This window comes from Malurus melanocephalus, unplaced genomic scaffold, assembly GCF_030028575.1.
Source record: "Malurus melanocephalus ecotype Western Australia unplaced genomic scaffold, MMel_1.1 scaffold_34, whole genome shotgun sequence".
In the NCBI taxonomy this organism is placed as follows: Eukaryota; Metazoa; Chordata; class Aves; order Passeriformes; family Maluridae; genus Malurus; species Malurus melanocephalus.
The window spans coordinates 3,538,844-3,558,206 of record NW_026623266.1 but is presented as its reverse complement, the minus strand read 5'-3'; the positions used below and the strand labels follow the sequence as shown (position 1 = coordinate 3,558,206).

General features: G+C 48.1%; 1 protein-coding gene across 3 annotated transcripts in view; it reads right to left on the bottom strand.

Annotated features, from left to right (window-relative positions):
- GAB2 (GRB2 associated binding protein 2) overlaps positions 1-19,363 on the bottom strand; it is a 90,971-nt gene that overhangs the window by 23,840 nt on the left and 47,768 nt on the right. For all 3 annotated transcript variants that reach the window (XM_057364075.1, XM_057364076.1, XM_057364077.1), the window contains exon 2: positions 15,248-15,548. In XM_057364075.1, the coding sequence (XP_057220058.1) occupies positions 15,248-15,548 (301 nt within the window). The remainder of the gene's footprint in view (positions 1-15,247; positions 15,549-19,363) is intronic.

Genomic DNA, 19,363 nt, shown 5'->3' with positions numbered 1-19,363 from the left:
CATTTAGGGGTATGGGCACACCCTGTCCACATACTGAGATCATCTGAAGAAATCCTGAAGGCAAGCTATTCTTGAAATGGTAGAGGGCCAAATGCAAGAAGCAAAAACCTCTATTGGCAATGGGAGATTGCACCTTGCTCAGCCCTCTTGATGGGCTCTGCCACACCAGCACTCCAGGAAAAATGCAAACAGCTCAAAAAGCCATCCTGGATCTCTCTGCCCATCATTAAAAACCTGAGTCCTGCCCATTAGACAGTCTATTAACAGTGCTCAGTGGAAGCAGAGAAAGAAAAGGTCCTTTCTAGCAAGTTATTCACATTGCCATGAGGTTAAAACTGCCTGTGACCTCCAAAGCTTTATGCATTCAGAAACCAGGAGTTCACGTGCAGTGAAGGTCTTCAGAAACAGTCAGAGCCCAGAGGTTTTTCTCTTCCTCTTCTTTTAAGATGCAACGATGGCAAAAGGACTCGGAATTTATTCCCTACACATCACCATAATCAAATAATATGCTAATGCTATTAGCATGGGACCTTGCATGGCAAATGACTTCGACTCATATTCTCTTTCAAAATACTAGAGTTTCATTTAAATTGGTCTCCACAGCAACCAGAAAAGAGCTGGAATAATGTCTGATGGAAATTTTCATGTCTGGACATGGCGGCTGAGGAATTTTGCATCAGGGGTTGAGGGGAGAGCCATGGAGACAGCCTGACCCCCCCAGGACTGGTGGGCTTGTGCTGCTCAGCTCCCACCCAAAACAGCCAGCTCCTGTGTAGCAAATGCAAGGACAAAATTCACCTGCATGTCCAGGAGGACCTCAAAGCATCCTGATGCAAAAGAGATGAGAAGACACGATGTGGTTCTTGTAAACTGAWGCCTGAGAAGGTTTTCTTGGTCCCCCTCCTCACAGATGCTTCCTAAGTGGCCCCAGGGCAGACACACATGACAACTGGTTTCACTGATGCTGAAACAGCTCTCCTGTTAAAATCAAACCTGGCTGCTTGCAGCTGGCCTGAGGGAACAAAGCTCCTCATTGTGGGCCACACTTCTGTGTCTTAGGGGTGTACAGGCACAGACTAGGAAGGAAGTGTTTGCTGCTGGTTTCCCTCTGTTACAACAGGAAATGCTGCTGCTTCCTTCACCTCAGCTGCTCACACTCTCTCCGTGGTGAGCSCTGTCTCCATGAGGATCCAGGATGAGGATGAGAGGGATCTGCAGCATTCTCTGATCGTGGCCCACCAGCTGATCACATGGTCCTGTCCCATCAAAACCACTTCCCAAACCCATTTGAAAATGAGMTGAGCTTTGCAATGCCAYGGCTGGAAAGCTGCTGGTTAGAAACTAGCCCTAATTTCCCATGAAAGTGTTTTCCCAGCTGCTGTACGCATCTTCCCTGCACTTGTTTTACTCTGTGGTAGCCATTACATCAACAGGCACGGTATGATACCATCCTGGTTGGGGCTTCTAGGCATTCCCCTAATCATAAAACTAGTATTAGCAAAGTGTCCCACAAAAATGTCTTTGAAAGCAAAGTGAGAAAGTGGGAAGCATTTCACTTGAGAACGGCTGAGAGTTCAGGCAATGAAAAGAAAACAACTCTGACCAGTCCTTTGATTCTGTTTGTAATTATCTGAGTTCTGGTGGGTGTTAAAACATCTGTACTGGTTTGGCAGGGAGTAGCGAGTGTGGCTTGTGCCAAAGGCARGAACTGGCGTGGGCTGAAAGCAGTGCAATACTTTAGAGTGGTATTTGCACTCAGAAACGCAGGGCTGGCAGCTCCTCCCACAAGTGATTTTGTGTTAGGGTCAGCTCCAGTAGTGTCCCTGTCCCCACAGGGATATTCACCATGGCTTGTGCCCCTCTGGGACCATCCCAAGAAAGAGCTGAAGGTGGCTAAAGGAGATGCAGAGTGGGCTGGAGTCCTGAATTCCACTGGGTTTAACATCCTGATGGCCTTTGGTCACCCTCAGCTCAGCTCCTTCTTACATTCTTGTTTTTCTTTCCCTTGTGCATGACTGTTTCCACCYGGACACCCTCCACATCCCTGTCACATCTGCTCATGCACAAGCTGGRTATTTCTGCACCGGGAAGCAGAGCAAGCTCCCAGCATGGCTGTTGCTGTTTGAACCCTGTGCACTAAAGCACGGGCTGGTTTCCTGGTTATTTTTAACACGCAGCAGCAGCAGAGCTGGGTTTAGTAGAGCAATGGAGCGTAATGTAGAGCTCAGCCCTCAGGAGACTCAGGTAAGGCAGATTGATCACAATCTCCTTCAGGGTAACACTTTTGGATTTTGACATTCATTGCCTGACTCAGGACCAAAACATCCACGGGATTCCAAAGACCAGAGCAAGCCATCCCTAATTTGACGCTTACTCACAGGTTGGGAACCATCTCATGGGCTTACTCAGCATTTCCTCACCCTGCTCCTCCTTGCTCAAACCAGCCCACAAAATGGGGTGAGTCCATTCTTCAAACCCAGAAGCACCAGATGACATTACCCCCCTTGCAGCTCAGCCATCCTTGCACCCACTACAGATGGAAMCAGCACTTAGAGAAAAACCCACATCTTCTAGCCCGGTGCCTCACCCAGTGCTTCACGCTTGGCTCAGGGCCAGCTGAGAATCTTCTGACATCCTCCAGCTGGAAAACGCCATTTAATCAGAAYAGGAGCTTGCCAAGGGATTGCTTGAAGCCAGAAATTACAAGAAACCTTCAGAGGATAAAAGTGAATTTTAAGTAAAAGGGGAGAAGGTCAAGGTGTTTCAGCTCATTTTCATCAGAGAGGATTGTTTTTTGGGGGCGGATTGCCCCTCTTCTATGGAAAATCACAATCATGTGCTTTTAAGATGCGAAAGTACAATTGTCTTTTTTTTCTGAAGTTCATTCAAATTCAGAATGGRAAGGTGTGAATCAAAATCGACACTGAAAGAGTATGAAATGAATTCCAGAGAGAGTGAAAACGAGGATGCTGAATTTTCACTGCCTCTGAAAGGGATTTTGTTTTGGGCTTGTCACCTACTCCACTTGCTGCAAAGACAGCATTTCCCCAGACTGCTCTGACTCCACATAGGCAACTTCTGAGCACTTCTCCTTCCTCACAGRAATGAGATTTATTCTATTTTTAATTACTGATGTGTCTGAACTTGGTGTATTTGGCTGCTGAGACAGATCTGGGTGAGATCCAGTGTTTGGTACCCGTCTCACRACCATCACCTTCATCCTTCATCCATGGGATGAAAAGTGGCATGGTGACAAATACACAGCACATTAGATCCATTTCTCTCCAGAGGTGACAGGAGGAATAAGCTGGGATATAATGGATTTTGGCTACAGCCACAGGAATGCAGGGAATACTGGGACCAGACCCAACTATCAGCCAGCCTGCTCCAACCTCCCATCTCCAAGTGCTCTTGAGACAGCTGAGAACTTCACAGGGGTAACTCATGCAGCAATGCSACCCGCAGGGAAAACTCATTTGGGCGTCACCCCGTCGCTAATAAACCTTACTAAAGCAAATATTTTAAYTTATCTAATGTGACTGAGGGCATTTTGCAGCCATGGCAGTATTAATTCTGTGCTAAAGAGCTGCTTTATCTGTCAAACAAACCAGTGCRTCATAGACCTCCGTGAAACCAGGGCTGGTCCTCCCTTCAGATGGCACCACGAGACACCAGACCAGCAGCATGTGTTCTCATTACTGAGATATGAGGGGATATTTTAGTACACAAAGCTCTGTTTACCCAGGACTTGGACAATATGGATTTATTTCCATAAAAATGTTACTGGTGGGCAGAGGGCAGGGTGGTCCTTCCAGCACTGTGCTGAAGAAACTCAAAGCATTTCCAAGTCTGTACTCCTGAGTTCTTAGAGATAGAAGAAATGGTGGAAGTGAGTTTTTGGAGAATCACAGAAAAACCAACAGGATCTCAGATGCTGAGAAGGAACACTGTTGATGCCAGAGAGGAGATATAACGGTATTAAAAAACTGTAATAAAGCTGAAAAAGCACGAATGAGCTTCAAATAAAAATCACAAATCCACCCCCTTTCTTAGAATCAGGAGAATGAGGAAAAGCCACAGGAGTCAATAAACGGGGATTGAGATACTTAAAAAAAAAAAGAAAGTAAAGACTTCAGAGAAACCACAGGGCTGCTGTCTGGGAAAAAGTCTTCTGCTCCATCAAGGATTTTTTTTTCACACAAATCTCAAGAGAGGAAGGCAGCGTTTTCATAGGATCACAGAATGGTTTAGGTTGGAATTAGATAATCTAATTCTAACATCCCTCCATGGGCAGGGACACCTTCTACTAGACCAAGATGCTCAGAGCGTCATCCAACCTGGCCTTGAACATTTCCAGGGATGGGGCATCCCATCCACAGCTTCTCTGGGCAACCTGAGCCAGCGCCTCAGGACCCTCACAAAGAATTTCCTCATCACATCCAATCTAACTCTTTTAATTTARAACTGTACCTCCTCCCTTTTCTTTATAATATCCCTTTTTATTTTCACTTGAAAGACCATGTGTTGACCAGGTTTTGACCCTAACACTAATCATCAAAGCAACCATCAAGCAGCAGAAAGATTCATCACAGAATTTATGGATTTCAAGTGGGTATTTGAAAGACTTCATCATGACTCACTGGAGAGCAATACGAACCGTCACGGCAAGTCAGCCAAAATAATTATCATCGTAAAGGGTTTACATCAGGGTTTAGTCTGTGCAGGGCACACGCAGGCTCGAGGGGATGGTTYACACAGGCAGCAATGTCAAACAAGGTGGCACTTGGCAGGGCAGGTGACTGGCCATGAGATGGAGGTGAGGATGGGCCACAGCAGTGCAACAGCTGTTCACTACACTCTCACAGGTGATGAAATACTTGCCAGTGCCCAGACACCTGCCCAGCACTTCAAAAAAGGGAGTCACTGTCAATKATGGAAAAATAAAATAAAATAGCAAATGCAATGAGTCACTCCACTCCAGCTTACTTTCAAAAACAACGGYGTCCAAGTGCAGGGGCAGTTTATATATTTGGCAGTGAAATGATGGAAGGTAATCATACCAAAACTTGGCACAGGCAGYTGTGCTGGCTGGGATGGGATTAGGTCATGTGGAACTGAGAGAACACATGATGAAATTTTTGAGGTGAAATGTTATTTTCCATTTTAATAAACAGATATAAAGGGTGGCAATCAATCAAAGGTGCAAACAAGTCACATTCTCCGGCATGTGACAACAACTCGATAAGAATGAAAGGATGCTACATCCCCAGTAAGGGCTGAGATGAGCCAGAGCTCCACCACCCACCATGGGGCAGCTGGAGGACCTTTAGGGCAGCCGTGTGAGGAGCAGCTGAGGTCRCTTGGTCTGTTCAGCCTGGATAAGAGGAGACTGAGAGGAGACCTCACTGCAGTCTACAACTTCCTCCTGAGGGGAAGACAATGATCCACTGATCTCTTCTCTGTGGTGACCAGTGGCATGAGCCCGGGAATGTCCTGAAGCTGTGTCAGGGGARGTTTAGGTCACATATTAGGAGAAGGTTCTTTACCCAGAGGGGTGCAGAGGCAGCTATGGCAGGTCAGGACTGTGTCYRGCCAGGTTTTGASTATCTCCAASGATGGAGACTCAGGTTGGTGGGTTTTGTTGCTTTTTTCAGGGACGTTTTTTTCCCACAAAGCTGTAAGTATTTGCTTCATCCTTTGTAGCTTAAAGTGATTGTAAGTATGGAAAAATGGCAAAGATGATCCTTGGATGCCTGGTGGAAAGTGTAACTCCCTTCTGTGTTTGAATCCCACAGAGAAGCAGCAAACTCCAAGCAAGCAGGGAACAGAAGAGATCAATAACATCTAATTTTCCTGGACAGTCACATTTTTAAACAGGTTTTTCAGCTGTGGCCAAGTGTCCCTTTAAAGACCATTCCCAGCTGGGAGGGAAGAGGCACCATCGCTGATCTGCCTCTGGCAGCAAATGGCTACAGACAGGAGAAAACATGCACCAACACATCTCTACTGTGCCTKAGTGATGAATCCTTCCAAGCAGAGGCTGCCTTTCTGCTCAGTGCTTGTGCAGCACCTGGCATAGCAGGAGACTGTTTTCTTGGCTATATCTACACCGATGGACCCTTAGAGATGTTCTCAGCCTTWCTGGAGGGAGCTGGGATGTGGAATAGGCACTCATGAGGCATCCCTGGATCAGGTGTAACCCCACAGCCCTAAGTCACTGCCAATATTGCAGCTCTGGAACCACAATAAATAAATCAAAAGTATGTTTGAGGAGCAGGCAGTAATTATAACTGAGGCATGAAAACCATCTAGGGAAGAAGTACTATCTTTACAGATAAAAYCAGTAATAAATGCTACTGCATTCATAAATACAAATCAGCCTGGAAACAAACCCTGAGTGGTGTCATGGAAAGTTCACAGGAATTGACAGCTTCGTGTCTCCTTCCTGCTCCATGTGCCTTCGCTTGGAGGCTTTAAAGGCTTTAGAAAGTTGCCTTTGCTCAGGCTTGGTTTTAATTGGAAATATAAAGAAATACAAACCAGCAAAGAGACAGGCATCGGAGTCCGGGAAATGAGAATCTAAATCCACCCTGGCTTTTATCAGGTTTTACAAAGCAGTGCATAGGGCATATAAAACCATGGTCCCTCTCAGAGCTTTGGAGGCAACAGTGTGAAATATATGGAGGGAAGAAATGGGGTAACACATTTACTTGGAGGACAAAAAGAACCACGCTGTGAAAAACTGCCAGAAAATTATCTGTTGCAAAGACGATTTTTCCCCTTGTCCTCCAGCTTGCTTGCACATGCATTTTGGGGTTCCCTGACCCCAGCATTTCCCAGCCTGGTTCCTGTGCTGGGCATCACCTGTGGATCCATGTCCTGTCCTGATGCCTGGGAAGCTCTGCCGACACAGAGCAGCTCCATGAATCCCAAAGTGCATGACTGGGACACACGGGCTACGACAGTCCCAAGACCCCTCTGGGAAATATAAATGCAGGCGAATCTGACTGTGAGTTTCCTCCCAGTTGGCTGACACCCAAAAATGCCTCCCTCAACTCTCCCTCCCTCAGTTCTGCTCAGACAGAGTCACTTCCCTCCAAGTCCATCAGCTGTTTTTGTTTCCAAGGGCTTTGCATGGCTTTGTTTTTTGATGCGCTGCTGATACCRTCTGCCACACTCATTTTTCCACGGTCAGTAAGTCACCCTAAAAATTCCAGCGTGCCCATTAAACCAACAGAGCTCATCTGACAGGGCTCATAGCCATAAAAGCCAATTACAAAACAAAGAATTACRTTAAATGGGTTTCTAACTCTGGGTGCCAGGCCATGAGACAGCCCTGGCCAGGGCTGAGACGTGAACTCAGCTTGTCAGTCTCTGTTAGGAAACATGTGTTGGAAAGGCTGGGCAATGCTTTTAGYTCTAAATAAACCTCAAACCTCTTGAACTTCACATTTCTTCCTTCTCTCCCAGCTCAAATCCCAGCCTTGGCTCAGCTAACCCAGTGGGACTTTGGCCAGGAAAGGGCAGGATTTTCCCCAAAGGCCCCAGTCCTCCAGCTCTGTATTTATCTTCAGAAGAGGCCAGTTGGATACCCTTGAGATGGGCGCCAGCTGGGAAACAGTCAAGAAGAGCTCGAGTATTTGGCTGTTGGTCCTTTTTGAAAGCTGAGCATAAATTTTCTTTTTCGCTGGTTGATGGTTTTATTATTTGCAGTGAGATAAGAGCATTTTTTGGTTATAAACCCAGTGCTCCCACAAACTGCTGCMTCCTCTGCCAGCTCCCATCAATGCTGGGTATGGTCAAAAAAGGCTCAACTAACACTTATCTTCCAATGGACTCTCTGGGATGGCAGAGTTAAGGGTTTGCAAACACAAAGCTCACATACCTTCTCAATCTTTTTCAGCCCTACCCCTTCAAAATGTTAACAACAAATTGCGACCGAACAAAAAAATAAAAACATCTAAATAGGAAAACCCTAAAAATTCCTRTATTTCCAAAACCCAAACTGTGAAGAAAATCTTGATCCAAGCATTGCAAACATCAGAGATTTGATTACATCAGATGCCCCGAAGCCAGATAATTGGCTTTTTAATCACGTAGATACCTTAAGACATTTTCCTTTGCTAAAACCCTCTGCATCCTGGCCTCAGCCCTTTTCCTGGCACCATTATGGGCAGGAAACCTGCTCTTGATATCAAGGACAGTGACCACCACAGCAGTGCAATGCTGACTCTTGCCCTGCAGTGTTTCTGGTAACCCAGCATGCTGCAGAGCAGAGCACAGCAAGAGGGAAAAGGGAGGGAAGAACAGTGGGGCTTGAGCCTCATATGGTGTAAAGGAAATTATTAAATCATTGGAAGATCCAGCTTTCTCAAAGGTCTTGATATAATCCTGAAACAGGTGGATTCACTGCTGCAAAGTTTTAGAAGAAAGTGGACGCTTGAGCTCAACACTCCTAGCTCCCTGGAGAACCAAGGAAAAGCAATGGGCACTTTCAGGGTGCAAATGATCAGCCTCATTTTAGATGTATTTTTCCATTTTCTCCCAAGAAGTGGACTGACTAAGTGCCACCCACACAGAGGCACCAGTTCCCWCTCCAGACTTCCAGGGGAATAACAGCAAAAACACCCTGACCACCTGGTAAAGATCAGCAAGGACCTCTCCCTGTTTCTGTCTTCTAGGAAGCAAATTTTCCAGGCTGTCAGTGGTGCTCTGCTCTTCAGCAAACTCATCAGTTCCTGAGCTAGCTCATCTCCAGAGGGAAAGAGGRAAAAAAAGGGGGAAAAAGGCAGACTGCAGTTAACTGCTCTCAAGCGGCTCCTTTGTGCCAACACCACTCCATCTCCAGTATTGTTTACACAGAAATAAAAGCTGAACAGTGTCAGATCTTAAAATAACTTGCTGTTTGTGGAGCAGGAAAACCAGGGTCAGTGAAGTTTGGAAGAAATTTAAAGTGGCAGGAAGGCTAAGGAATGAACTGGGACTTGGGCAAGAAGGTGCTTGAGTGCACCTGAAGTACAACCAAAAGCCTGGAGCAAAGTGAGTTGGGGCTGCCCCATCCATTCCAGCGAGGCTGGATCAAACCTAGGGCTGAGAAAGGACACCTGCATTTGTCCCTCAGAGTGAATCTGCAGCCAAAGCTGYCTCCTTTGTTAGGAACACTCAGAACATGGCAGAAAAGGATGAGGGGGGCTGATCCAAATGCCTTGAGGGGTGCAATCAGTGGATTAGGTGTGACATAGGTGTTTTGAAAGAGGGTGCACCTTGACACTGAGCACTGACAGAATTGATGGGAACACCGAGGAAAAGGCTGCATCCATCTGTGTGGTGGGACATCAGGTCTGAGAGAGGGGATCAAGGCTCCACACTCCTGTCCCAACACAAGCTGCCTCCAAGTCCCAAATGGGGCAGGGGACATTAGGTCTTCGGATAGGTGAACAAACATGGAAAGGAGGGATATTTGGAGAGAATCCAACCAGATGTACCCCCTCCATCCCATGGATCAAGCTCAACTCAACTCAGCACTCTTGTCCATGGCTTGTTGTTCTGTCTGCCAGGGCACAGACTGGCCTTTGTGTAAGCTGACATCCAAGCATAACTCATACCASAGTTTAAAGATGGAGTCAAGACCAAGTGACTTGCCTCAACAGAAGCTAAAGAGTCAAGTGGGACAAGGGGGAATGAATTTAAAGTGACAGGGGGCAAGTTCAAATTAGATATTAGGAAGTAATCCTTTCCTGTAAGGGTGGTRAGGCACTGACACATGTTGCCCAGAGAAGCTGTGAATGCCCCAATCCCTGGAAGTGTTCAAGGCCAGGTTGGATGGATCTTTGAGAAGCCTGGTATAGTGGAAGGTGTCCCTGCCCATGGTGAGGGGTGGGAACTGGATGATCTTTAAGGTCCCCTCCAACCCAAACCATTCTGTGTATCTATGAAGTCATGGCCCACTTGGGGCACAAGGCTCCACAAGGGGCTCTCTGCTCCATTGCCCTTAGGTGGCAGTGCTGCCTGCAGATCCCAAAACAACGCACAGTGGGGCCTGGGAGCTGTCAGGGACACAAGGACACCCTCACTTATCCCTCCTTGCCCCCATTTTTCATCCCACATTYCTCAGCCTCTGCACACTCCCTGGCTGGGCACTGGGCTTGTAGCTCCTCCAGGGCACAGGTAGGGAAGGAAGGAGGCATGTGATGGGCATAACAGCAAGGAAGTACCTGGTCTTGTGGCAGTCAATAGTATTTCCCCTCTCCTTTGGCTCTTCCTGGCCATGGGAGAGGCAGTGGTGGCAGGAATGCAGGAGCTGTCACCTTGCACGGGCTCCTCGGGATGGGGAACACTGGTGGCTTAGGGTTGTCTGGGAGAGGTGGGTGGTGTACAATGTTCAGAGCTGGTTTTACTCTGGTCTTGCAGCCTGCAGCCTCTTCACTGAGTTTTGGGCAGCTCCTGTCCTCCCAACAAGTCTTCGGGGAAATCTGCGTTGTTTTTCTCTCTAGTCCATCTTGAGCTCCATTTGTTAAGCAAATCCCCAGGCAAACCTGGCTGTGAGGAATTGATGGGGCTGGAGGTATCACTGGCCTGATGCAGGACCAAACACATTTTTGGGATAGAAGTGAGGAGGGAGCAAGAGCAGCCAAATGAGCTCACACCACAGACTTGCAGGCAGCAGGCTGGSGAACAATAAGCCAGTGGCCCATGGGGGACCCCCAGCCAAAGCAACTCAGGTGAGGGCAACAAATTTGCTCTCAYGGGCTGGAAGGGGGCAGCTGGTGAAAGAGGGTCTGGGGCAGCACCAAGTCAAAGAGACCCACTCATTTGGGGTGCAGATATCACCAGTGGGAGCAGAAAGGGACTGGTATCCAGAGGCTGGTCCATTAAACTYTGCTAGAATGAGCACAWCTGAGTGGAAGGAGGGACACAGCTYCATTAAATTTTAATGCTCAGCCCTGACCTATGTTCACTGAGACAGTAAAAGCATTGGAATTGCTGGGAATTGATCCCTGTCAAGATGTAAAATACCAATGCTGAGCCTTGGAGATGGGGCGGGGAGTTAGCCAGGAGCCAGAACTGCCCTGGAGCAACTTCCTGACAGAAAGCAGGGAAATAAAAAAAAAAAATTAAGTCCCAGATGGAAAAAAAAAAAAAAAAAAAAAAAAAAAAAGACAACATGCCTGGACTGGGTGGGAGAGGCCACTGCTGCCAGACACAGCCCATCGGGGCAGGAGCCCAGTGCCATCCTTTTCCCACGCCTTCCTCACCCTCTCCAAGAGGAGGGAGCTTTCAGCTCAGAGCAAGGACATCTACTCACCTGCAAATATTCCCTTTCCTGGTTCCACCTCTGAGTTAAACCTCTAGCAAAAGGGCATTAATAATGTGCATGAATAAGTTTTTAAACTGCCACTACTGTTTCCTGAACACTCACTAATCCAAGCCTCCCAAAGAGCCCTTTCTCCATGGAGGAGGTAGAGGAAGAACTCCAGGAAGGTGCTGGGGGTGGCACAGCAAATTGACATAAAGTTAATAAAGTTACTGACTCCTTCAAAATAACTAATCCTTGCACAGGGTCCCTGCAAGGACACACCCACTGCATGGGCACACGCTGCTTTGTGAGAAATTGAACTCCAGGCTGCTGTAGCTGCAGCTCTGTCATACTGGGGATGGAACAAGGAGGGCATTTGGCTGAAGCCTCAGCTTCAGAAAGGGTTAATGGCACATGAGAAATGTTTAGTGGGATTTGGTATTTTTTTTAAACTTCAACAAACAAAGCATATGAGAAAATCCAGTTCACAGCTGAGCCCTGGCTGCCTGCCCACTAGGGCAGGGAAAATRGGGATGGTTTGAAATACCCACACGCTGGCCTTTCTCATGCTGCCTGCAGCCCAGGCTCCCAGGCTGGTCTCCCCACATTGTATTCGAATCACTCAAGGTGGCAGCAGTGCAAATTGCACTGTAAAAGCAGCACTGATTCAGGAGCAAATTTACTTCTGTTGAGCAGGGCCGGCTTCCTCAGGCACGCAGAGGAGCCGGGATCCTGCGAGGCTCTGCTTGCTCAAAAATAGTAATTAGCTCTCAAAGTAAATAGGTGTTAACAGAAACAAAGAGCTTTGCCACAGTCTGGGTAAACACTTTAGAATCAATTTAATTTCCCTTCTCCTGGCAGATGTAATCGTGCTGCTCTGCAATTATTTTCAGGTCGGGGCAGGGAACAAAGSCACTGGGGCAGCTCTGCTGAGTGGCTGCTCCTGGGGACAGCTGGCAGGACCCACCACTTCACTGACATTCAGGCCCCTGAGGCTGAAACGAGCTTCCTTCCGCTGAACCAGATGTAAAATGCAGCTGGAGATCAGCAAAACCAGCAGTGAGCCCTAGCACAACATTAAACYGCCCTAAAGTCCAGCCTCCTTCTTAATCCTCAGAGTCCCCCTGTCTAGACAGGACATGAAGGACTAATGTGAAAACCAAGTGACACAAAATTTAAGCTTTCCCATCGAGCTGCAAACAGAAAGAAGCATCAAAGGGTGTAAATTTGTTTGTCTTTTATTTGTTTTGCCTTTTGGTAGCATGGGCAGAACCTAAGCACGGTTCCACACTGGTGCAGAGGGTTTGCAGCCAGTTTATATCACTGCTTCCAGGTTGCCCATTTGCTTACTAAATCATGCTAAAAAGCAACTGAAACCCTGCCTTTTCCCTGCCCTGGTGGGGAGCTGGCGGAACAGGCTTTCCCCAAACGGCCCCAAAAACAGATGAGTTTGTCCTCTGTCACCAGGTGGGTTATGAGCAAATTGGTGACCAGCGGCTGGGGCTCAGCTGATGTGGGGTGTCCCTTCCAGGAGGAGGTAACTCAGCATGTGATGACAGCTGCAGTAAATGCAGTGATGGAGCATTCCCCCAGCTRGGATGTGAGTACAGCCCAGATGGGAACAGCCTGGCTCTGGGGCCAGACCCAGCACGGCTTTTGGGCCACTGTAAAGCAGTCACACACCCAGGAACAAGTACAACCAGAAAAATGTGCACAGTGGCTTCCCTGGCAGTTTCTGATCTTKTTCCACCACGCTGCCTGTCTGCTGGGAGAAGGAGGTTTAGTTAATTAATTGCTACAATTAGCATGGAGCTATTCCTGCCCATGATGGTTACCTTTTCCTCCCCTTTTTGGTTCAGTCAATTACCGGACTCATTCATTCTCCAAGGCATAGGCTACAACAACGCAGAGAAAAGCTTGAAGATGAGGGGAGAAAGGTTCAAAAACGAAATGCCAAGTGTCCCAAGCCCTGTTTCTACCCAGGAACTGTCTTTGTCTCAGAAAAACACTTGCTCCTCTCCCCTCCATCCACCCTTCAAGGAGGTGATGAAGAGGGAGCACAGCACAGCACAGCACAGCACAGCACAGTTGCAAACATTGCTATGACTGTTTTATTACTCCCTCCAGCTGACACATCACAAAGGATGTGTGATGGGCTTATATACGCCAAGATGGACAAGATTCCCAACACCATCATGCCACAATGATCCCTCAACTTCYCCGCCCAGCCTCAGGCCATGGGTTCCTCAAATGAACATTACCCACTCTGAAAATTGATGATTTATATGCCATTACTTAGCAGGGATGGTGAAGGAAAGGTGAGCATGGGGTCACTGCTTCGGCAAGGACTAAAGCAAAGCACCAGCCCTGAATAATTCATGCTCCCTCTTTGCTGCAGCATCTGGACACATCTGCTGCGTTTGCCGTTGCAGGCTTTTTCTTGGCTTACKCAGAAAGTCACGCTTTGGCAGCTGGATACTGTTTCAAGTGGGTACTTTCCCTACAGCATTAACGAGCTGTGATTCTGTTACAAATAGGGATTTTTGTTCCTCTTTTGCTGATGTCACTCCGTGATCCTGCAGGGAATAGCGCTCGGATCTCGGCAGCCTGATGATCCCTGTGTGCCCTTCGGGACAGATGTACTTGCAAGAGGGAGATTGTTTTTCCTTTTGCTGCCCAGATTTATATTTCACTGAAGTCCCGTATCAATCCTGCTGCCGCTGGGCTGAAAGCTCATTTTACTAAATGAGAAGAAAAACAGTTCCCCCAGCTGAACGCACGCAAAATGGAAAATCCTGCAATGAAACAGCTCTTAAAAAAGGGGCCTGGACAATTTTGCTCAACCTCGAGGGCTGTGCTGCTGCCACTGGAACGGTATGTAATTTATTTAGMCTGACCTTTCCCTGAAAGACCTGGCTGGCAATGTTATCAAGGATCCTTTCTCCCACTTGTGCACCCATTGCCAAGGTGACATCCTGTTTCATGCGTCAGTCAGTGAGGATCGCATCCGCGCTGCTGCGATGCTTTGTTTGCTGTCCTGCCTGACAAGCTCTTGGCAGGGTTTCAGCTCCTGCGGATGGCAGCTGCTCCACGAGGGACCAAAACAGATTCAAGCTGGACGTCATTACAGGGAGCTTCATGCAGACAGAGCACAGGCCTGGAGTCCCTTGGATGAGACTGGACCATGGATGAGATGAGGCAAAGATACCCAGAGGTGCTAGCAGGTATAATGGGATGGGCAGGTGATTGCACCCCAGGCTGATTCCCCCATCCCATCTCACTGAGGATTTATGTGTGCCCTCGTGGTGCTGGGAAAGCAGAGGAAGCTCACCTCTCATTAATCAGTGCTTAATGCAGGGGTTTGCCTAAGTGAAACTGAGTTTGGATGGCGGGGAACAGATCCCACCACTGCACATAAACTAGTTGGAGTTTTCCTTCTCCCCTCCCAGTGCTTTCCCTGAGGATCCCAGGAAAAGATGGGGATGAAGGTGCAGGGATTATGTCTGTCCCTTCACGTGAGAGCCTGTCAGCAGCAGGGACAACTGCAGTGGAGAGGAAAATGGCTCTATTAAAGCTTCTGCCCCTACTTCAACAAGGGATTGAAACTTCTGAATGAGGGGGAATTTCACTGCTGGTTCCCACCACTCTCAAAGGGATTTTGGTGACAAAAGCTGCAGCTAAAAAAGTCCCCAAACACAACCAAATTCTTGTAAGAGACTGACAGGTCGCCAGTCACAGACAGTCAAAATGAATTAGGCAATTGGCTCTCACTGGAGCCAAGCCAGCTCTTTAGATGTCAAAGGCACGAAAGCCTCATGGAAGTTTCCCATATGTCCATCCATTTCCACTTCAGCCCCTCCAGCCCTGTGGCAGACTGAACCCCCCCTCCCACAGGTCTGGGCCTACTGGGAGGACAAAAGATGCTCTCAGCCTCTCTGTCTGTCATGGTACCTGTGTTCTCCTCGGACTGGTTGAAGCCACAGATCTGGCAGATGCTGCGAACCCATTTGTTCATGTCGTCCTCAGTCTCAGCCACCAGGTAGAAGGTCCTGTCACTCGTCTTGATGTCAAAGATGTAGCTGTCTTGCAGCTCCTTCTTGTTGAAGGTCAGGCCCGCGTCCACTTGCTCGCAGAAGTTGAGGTTGATGACACGCAGAGGTTTCTTGGAGTGGTCATTTTTGTAGTACTCCAGGACATCGGGGTCRCCGCTCATCCGACCGCTGCGCAGGACGAACCAGCGTTTCTTCCATGCCTGAAACAAGACAAGAGCAAGCATGAGCCCCACTGCTGGATCTGTGAGAGCAAAAAACCACTGCCAGACACAGGGTGASACGGACAGACACGACACTTCACCACAGGATGCCCTGGGATGCTGCTCAGGCATATCTGCAAGAGCTGCAATAGACTCATCTCAGTTCTTCAGTTTAATACTAAAATACAGGAGTATTAAATGCTGAAATAGAATTGTGGCATAAGACAACCCCAAAAGGTGCCAGTCTTGAGGTTCAGAGGAACCTTGCCATTCTCCCAGAACCCAAATGCCCTTTTCTCTGTGATGTGGGACAATCTGTGCAGTGGTATCAATGGGTGTCCCAGTGCCAAAATGCCTTACAGCAGCTTGGAGGAGCTTAGGCACTTTGGATGCAGCACCCTGAGCGTCCTAACCTTCAGAGAAACCCCTAAGAGCATCGTAGAATGTTTCTGCAATACTGACCATGCCAATCCCATCTCCATTTAAATGCCAGGATAGAAAGACTAATAAAAACCAAGGGAGAGCTGGTTTGTTTTTTTTAAATACCAGGAATAATGCCAGGGAGACCCAGGGAGAATCCCAGCCTCATTTGTCTTTCAGCATCCTCTGCTCCCTGGCACGCAGGTAACTCCGTAGAAAAGGAAAAGGTTATCATTGATTCCTCCAAGCACTGCTGACGGCGGCCCCCGGCCAAACCACCCACGGAACRGGCTCAGGGGGCTGCGGAGTTGGAAGCAAAGCGGCAAAATAAATGTCAGCCATCAGCCTGAGAGCCACGGCTCTGCTGCTCTYCCCATGCCAGACACAGCTGGGAGCCCACTGGAGGAGGAATAGCCACAAGGATACCGTGCTCAATGATAAAACTGCAATTACAYGGGAAAGGGTGCAGATGTAACCTGCCATGAGGTGGGCACGGCGCTTTTTCAGGGTGTGCTCTGCATGGGGATCATGGTGCCTGCACGAGGGATGCAAAGGGTGAGGGGCCACCTCGAGCTGCTCCCTTTTGCAGAGCTGTGCTCCCTCGCAGAGGCCTCAGCCCCCATGAAGTGAAGGTTTGAGAGGTGCATGTGGGTAAGCAGGGTGATGTGAATTACCAGTGCTCCTGCATTACCTCACACAGACTGTTTGTACCAGAGGATGCCAAGGGAGGGGATGTGACCCTCACTATCCTGCCCCAGTTCTGGACATTGGCACGTTTTTAATGAGATTTACCTTATTTACATTTTGACATATAACCAGTTTTGGAATTCTGACGATTATAAGAGAGGCCGGGTTATGAGGAAACACACAATGCTTCTAAGAAGGAAGAACCAACAGCCACAAACATCTTTAGTAAGCCAAGAGAGGCAACGAGGTGAGCAAAGAGCTGGGTCCCTCATGATGCTCCCCGGGTGCTGAGCGCAGGCTTTGCATATTGGTGATGGGCACGTGATCTCAGCCAGCCAACTGCACCAGGATCCCACAATTTTGAGAATTTCATGGCTGAAATAAGGCTAAGAAACTCCTRTATGTCTTCCCTGAACAGCCTGATYCAGACCATGCTTCTCAAAAGCTTAAAAATAGCTTTTGTTGGAGTCTTTGAGATTTGTAACCAAATTAGTTTTGCACTAATTCTCAAAACGGCTCCTGGTGCCAGGAAAGTAACTTCAGTGCAATCTTCCAAGGGCAGCGAAGCAGCAAATTGCTTAGCAAGAGGACGTGCAAGGCTGGCAGATTTTGGCTTAACCTCACCCACTTCTCATCGAAATGGCTGCTTTTGAGTGACAAAATAGACACAGTGGAGCTTTGTCCATCAGGGAGGGAAAAAACCAATTTCACCAGGCAGCAGCAATAATTTGCTAGTCCATCTCCTCAAAACGATCACCCAAATCACTGGGAAACTAACTCATGTACATTTTTTTCCTAGTTCTGGGCAGTAAATATCCCTTTAGTTTCTTCCTTTGAACACTGAGTCGTTTCTGTGCAGCTGCTTGGCTGGACTGAGACATGGGCACCCATCAGTGAGGGGACTGCAAGAAGATGGAGCTGTGCAGCCACATGAACCAGCACCTGAATGCAGACACCCAGCACCAGCTTTTGCTGCTCAGCTTGCTGCTTTCCAACCCTTTAGAGACCAGTCTTGCAGCCTCTCTTCATGGCTGAGACATTGCGTACAAAACCCACCAAGTACAGAAACTAGACTGTGGAATTTAGAGTTTTCATGGGAAAAGCAGGAGGAAATGCTGCAAGCAAGACAAATGGTGCTACCACAACTTCTCCTTTTATCGCCAGTGTGAGAACCACAACTCCTCCAGTTCTCTTTGGTCTGTCTGGTAGCATTGGAAAGTACCACACAGTCAAGATCTGGCAGAGAAAACAGCGKAACACATACAGCTGGGTGGTTTGGGGTAAGTTTTAACATGGGCTGGTTGTGAAAGAATGGGTCTTGCCAGCACAGCATTTCTTGGAAAGCTTCAGGAACTGGAGTATCACTGGAGGGTGGAACCACTGGGCAGGGCAGCAGACCCCCCAGCCTGGGCAGAGCACCTTGTCCACCTCTGCACGGTGCCCTCCCGATGACAAAGAGTCACTGGTGCTCTTGTGACCCCGAGAAGGAGCTCAGGGCAGCACTCTGGAGTGCCTGTCCTGGACAGGTGGCTGCAGGCAGCACAGCTGGAGGCATCTCCCACCATCCTGCCTCACAGCAGGACCAGCTGTTCCTGCCTCCTAAGATCAGCTTCCAAGCCAGAGGAATAATCATTGATCACTAGAAGAGAATGGAAGTAAACAGTAAAGAAATAGCCAGGAGCCTCCTTATTTTTGTAAACATTTTCCCCGTTTCTTTGGGTTTTTGAGTACAGGGCTCAGCAAGTGTATTTTATTTCTTTCCTGTGGATTWGCTATGCCTTCCTTAGGACCAGAGCTCAGCTTGTTTTTGCCAGGCTGTGGCTGCTCTTGGAGCATCTCTTGGCACTGATGCAGCTTGCTTCAACAYGTCACTACATGCAGCAGAAGATATGTAGTTTGCAACACATGGCCCATCCTCCTGAGACACCCATTTCCCCATTCAAAGCTATCAATACCATCCAAATGTTCCACGTTTAGGCTTCCCCAGGATATCACCTTCCTGCAAGAGAGTGATTTCAGGGTCTACTGACCGCCAGCTATGTCAGCAGTAAGATGCATGGGATCCATATGTGCGTGCCAATCTCAGCCCATGCCAAGCCAAGAGAGGATGCAATTCCACATGAACCTGCAACTCYTTCCCAGACAGCCTTCTCCCAGCATGAGGCTGTGATAGCCAACATGCATCTCATCCTCCACCTGAATTTTCTTTCTCTATTTCTATTTCTTTGCAGCTCTTTTGAAGCCCCTGTTGCCATCAGGCTGCTCCTGCCAAAACTCTGTGCCTCCCTGACACGTGCTGTGAGCCAAGGGCTGTGTTTGTTTAACAGCTTTACAATGTTGGGAGGCCAACAGCTTAACAGCCATAAAATGGTGCTTTGCAGCACACATTTCCAGCTGTGAGGTCCTTTGCTGGCATCAGGTTCCTTCACGGTTAATCACAGCTGCCAAAAGCCCTTAATATCATTGGGAAATATTTTGACACATGGCAAGTACTTCTTTTAGAGACTTGTTCGTTAAAAAAAAAGTGCCCATCACGCTCCTATTGCGATGTGAATCCTCCCTGSGTGCTGAGAACTGGGGATGCTGCTCAGTTGCATTCCACCTCAGTAATGCCTCTCTGCTCCCCTGTTCTCTACAAAGTGAACAGACAGTTGCATTCCACCTCAGTAATGCCTCTCTGCTCCCCTGTTCTCTACAAAGTGAACAGA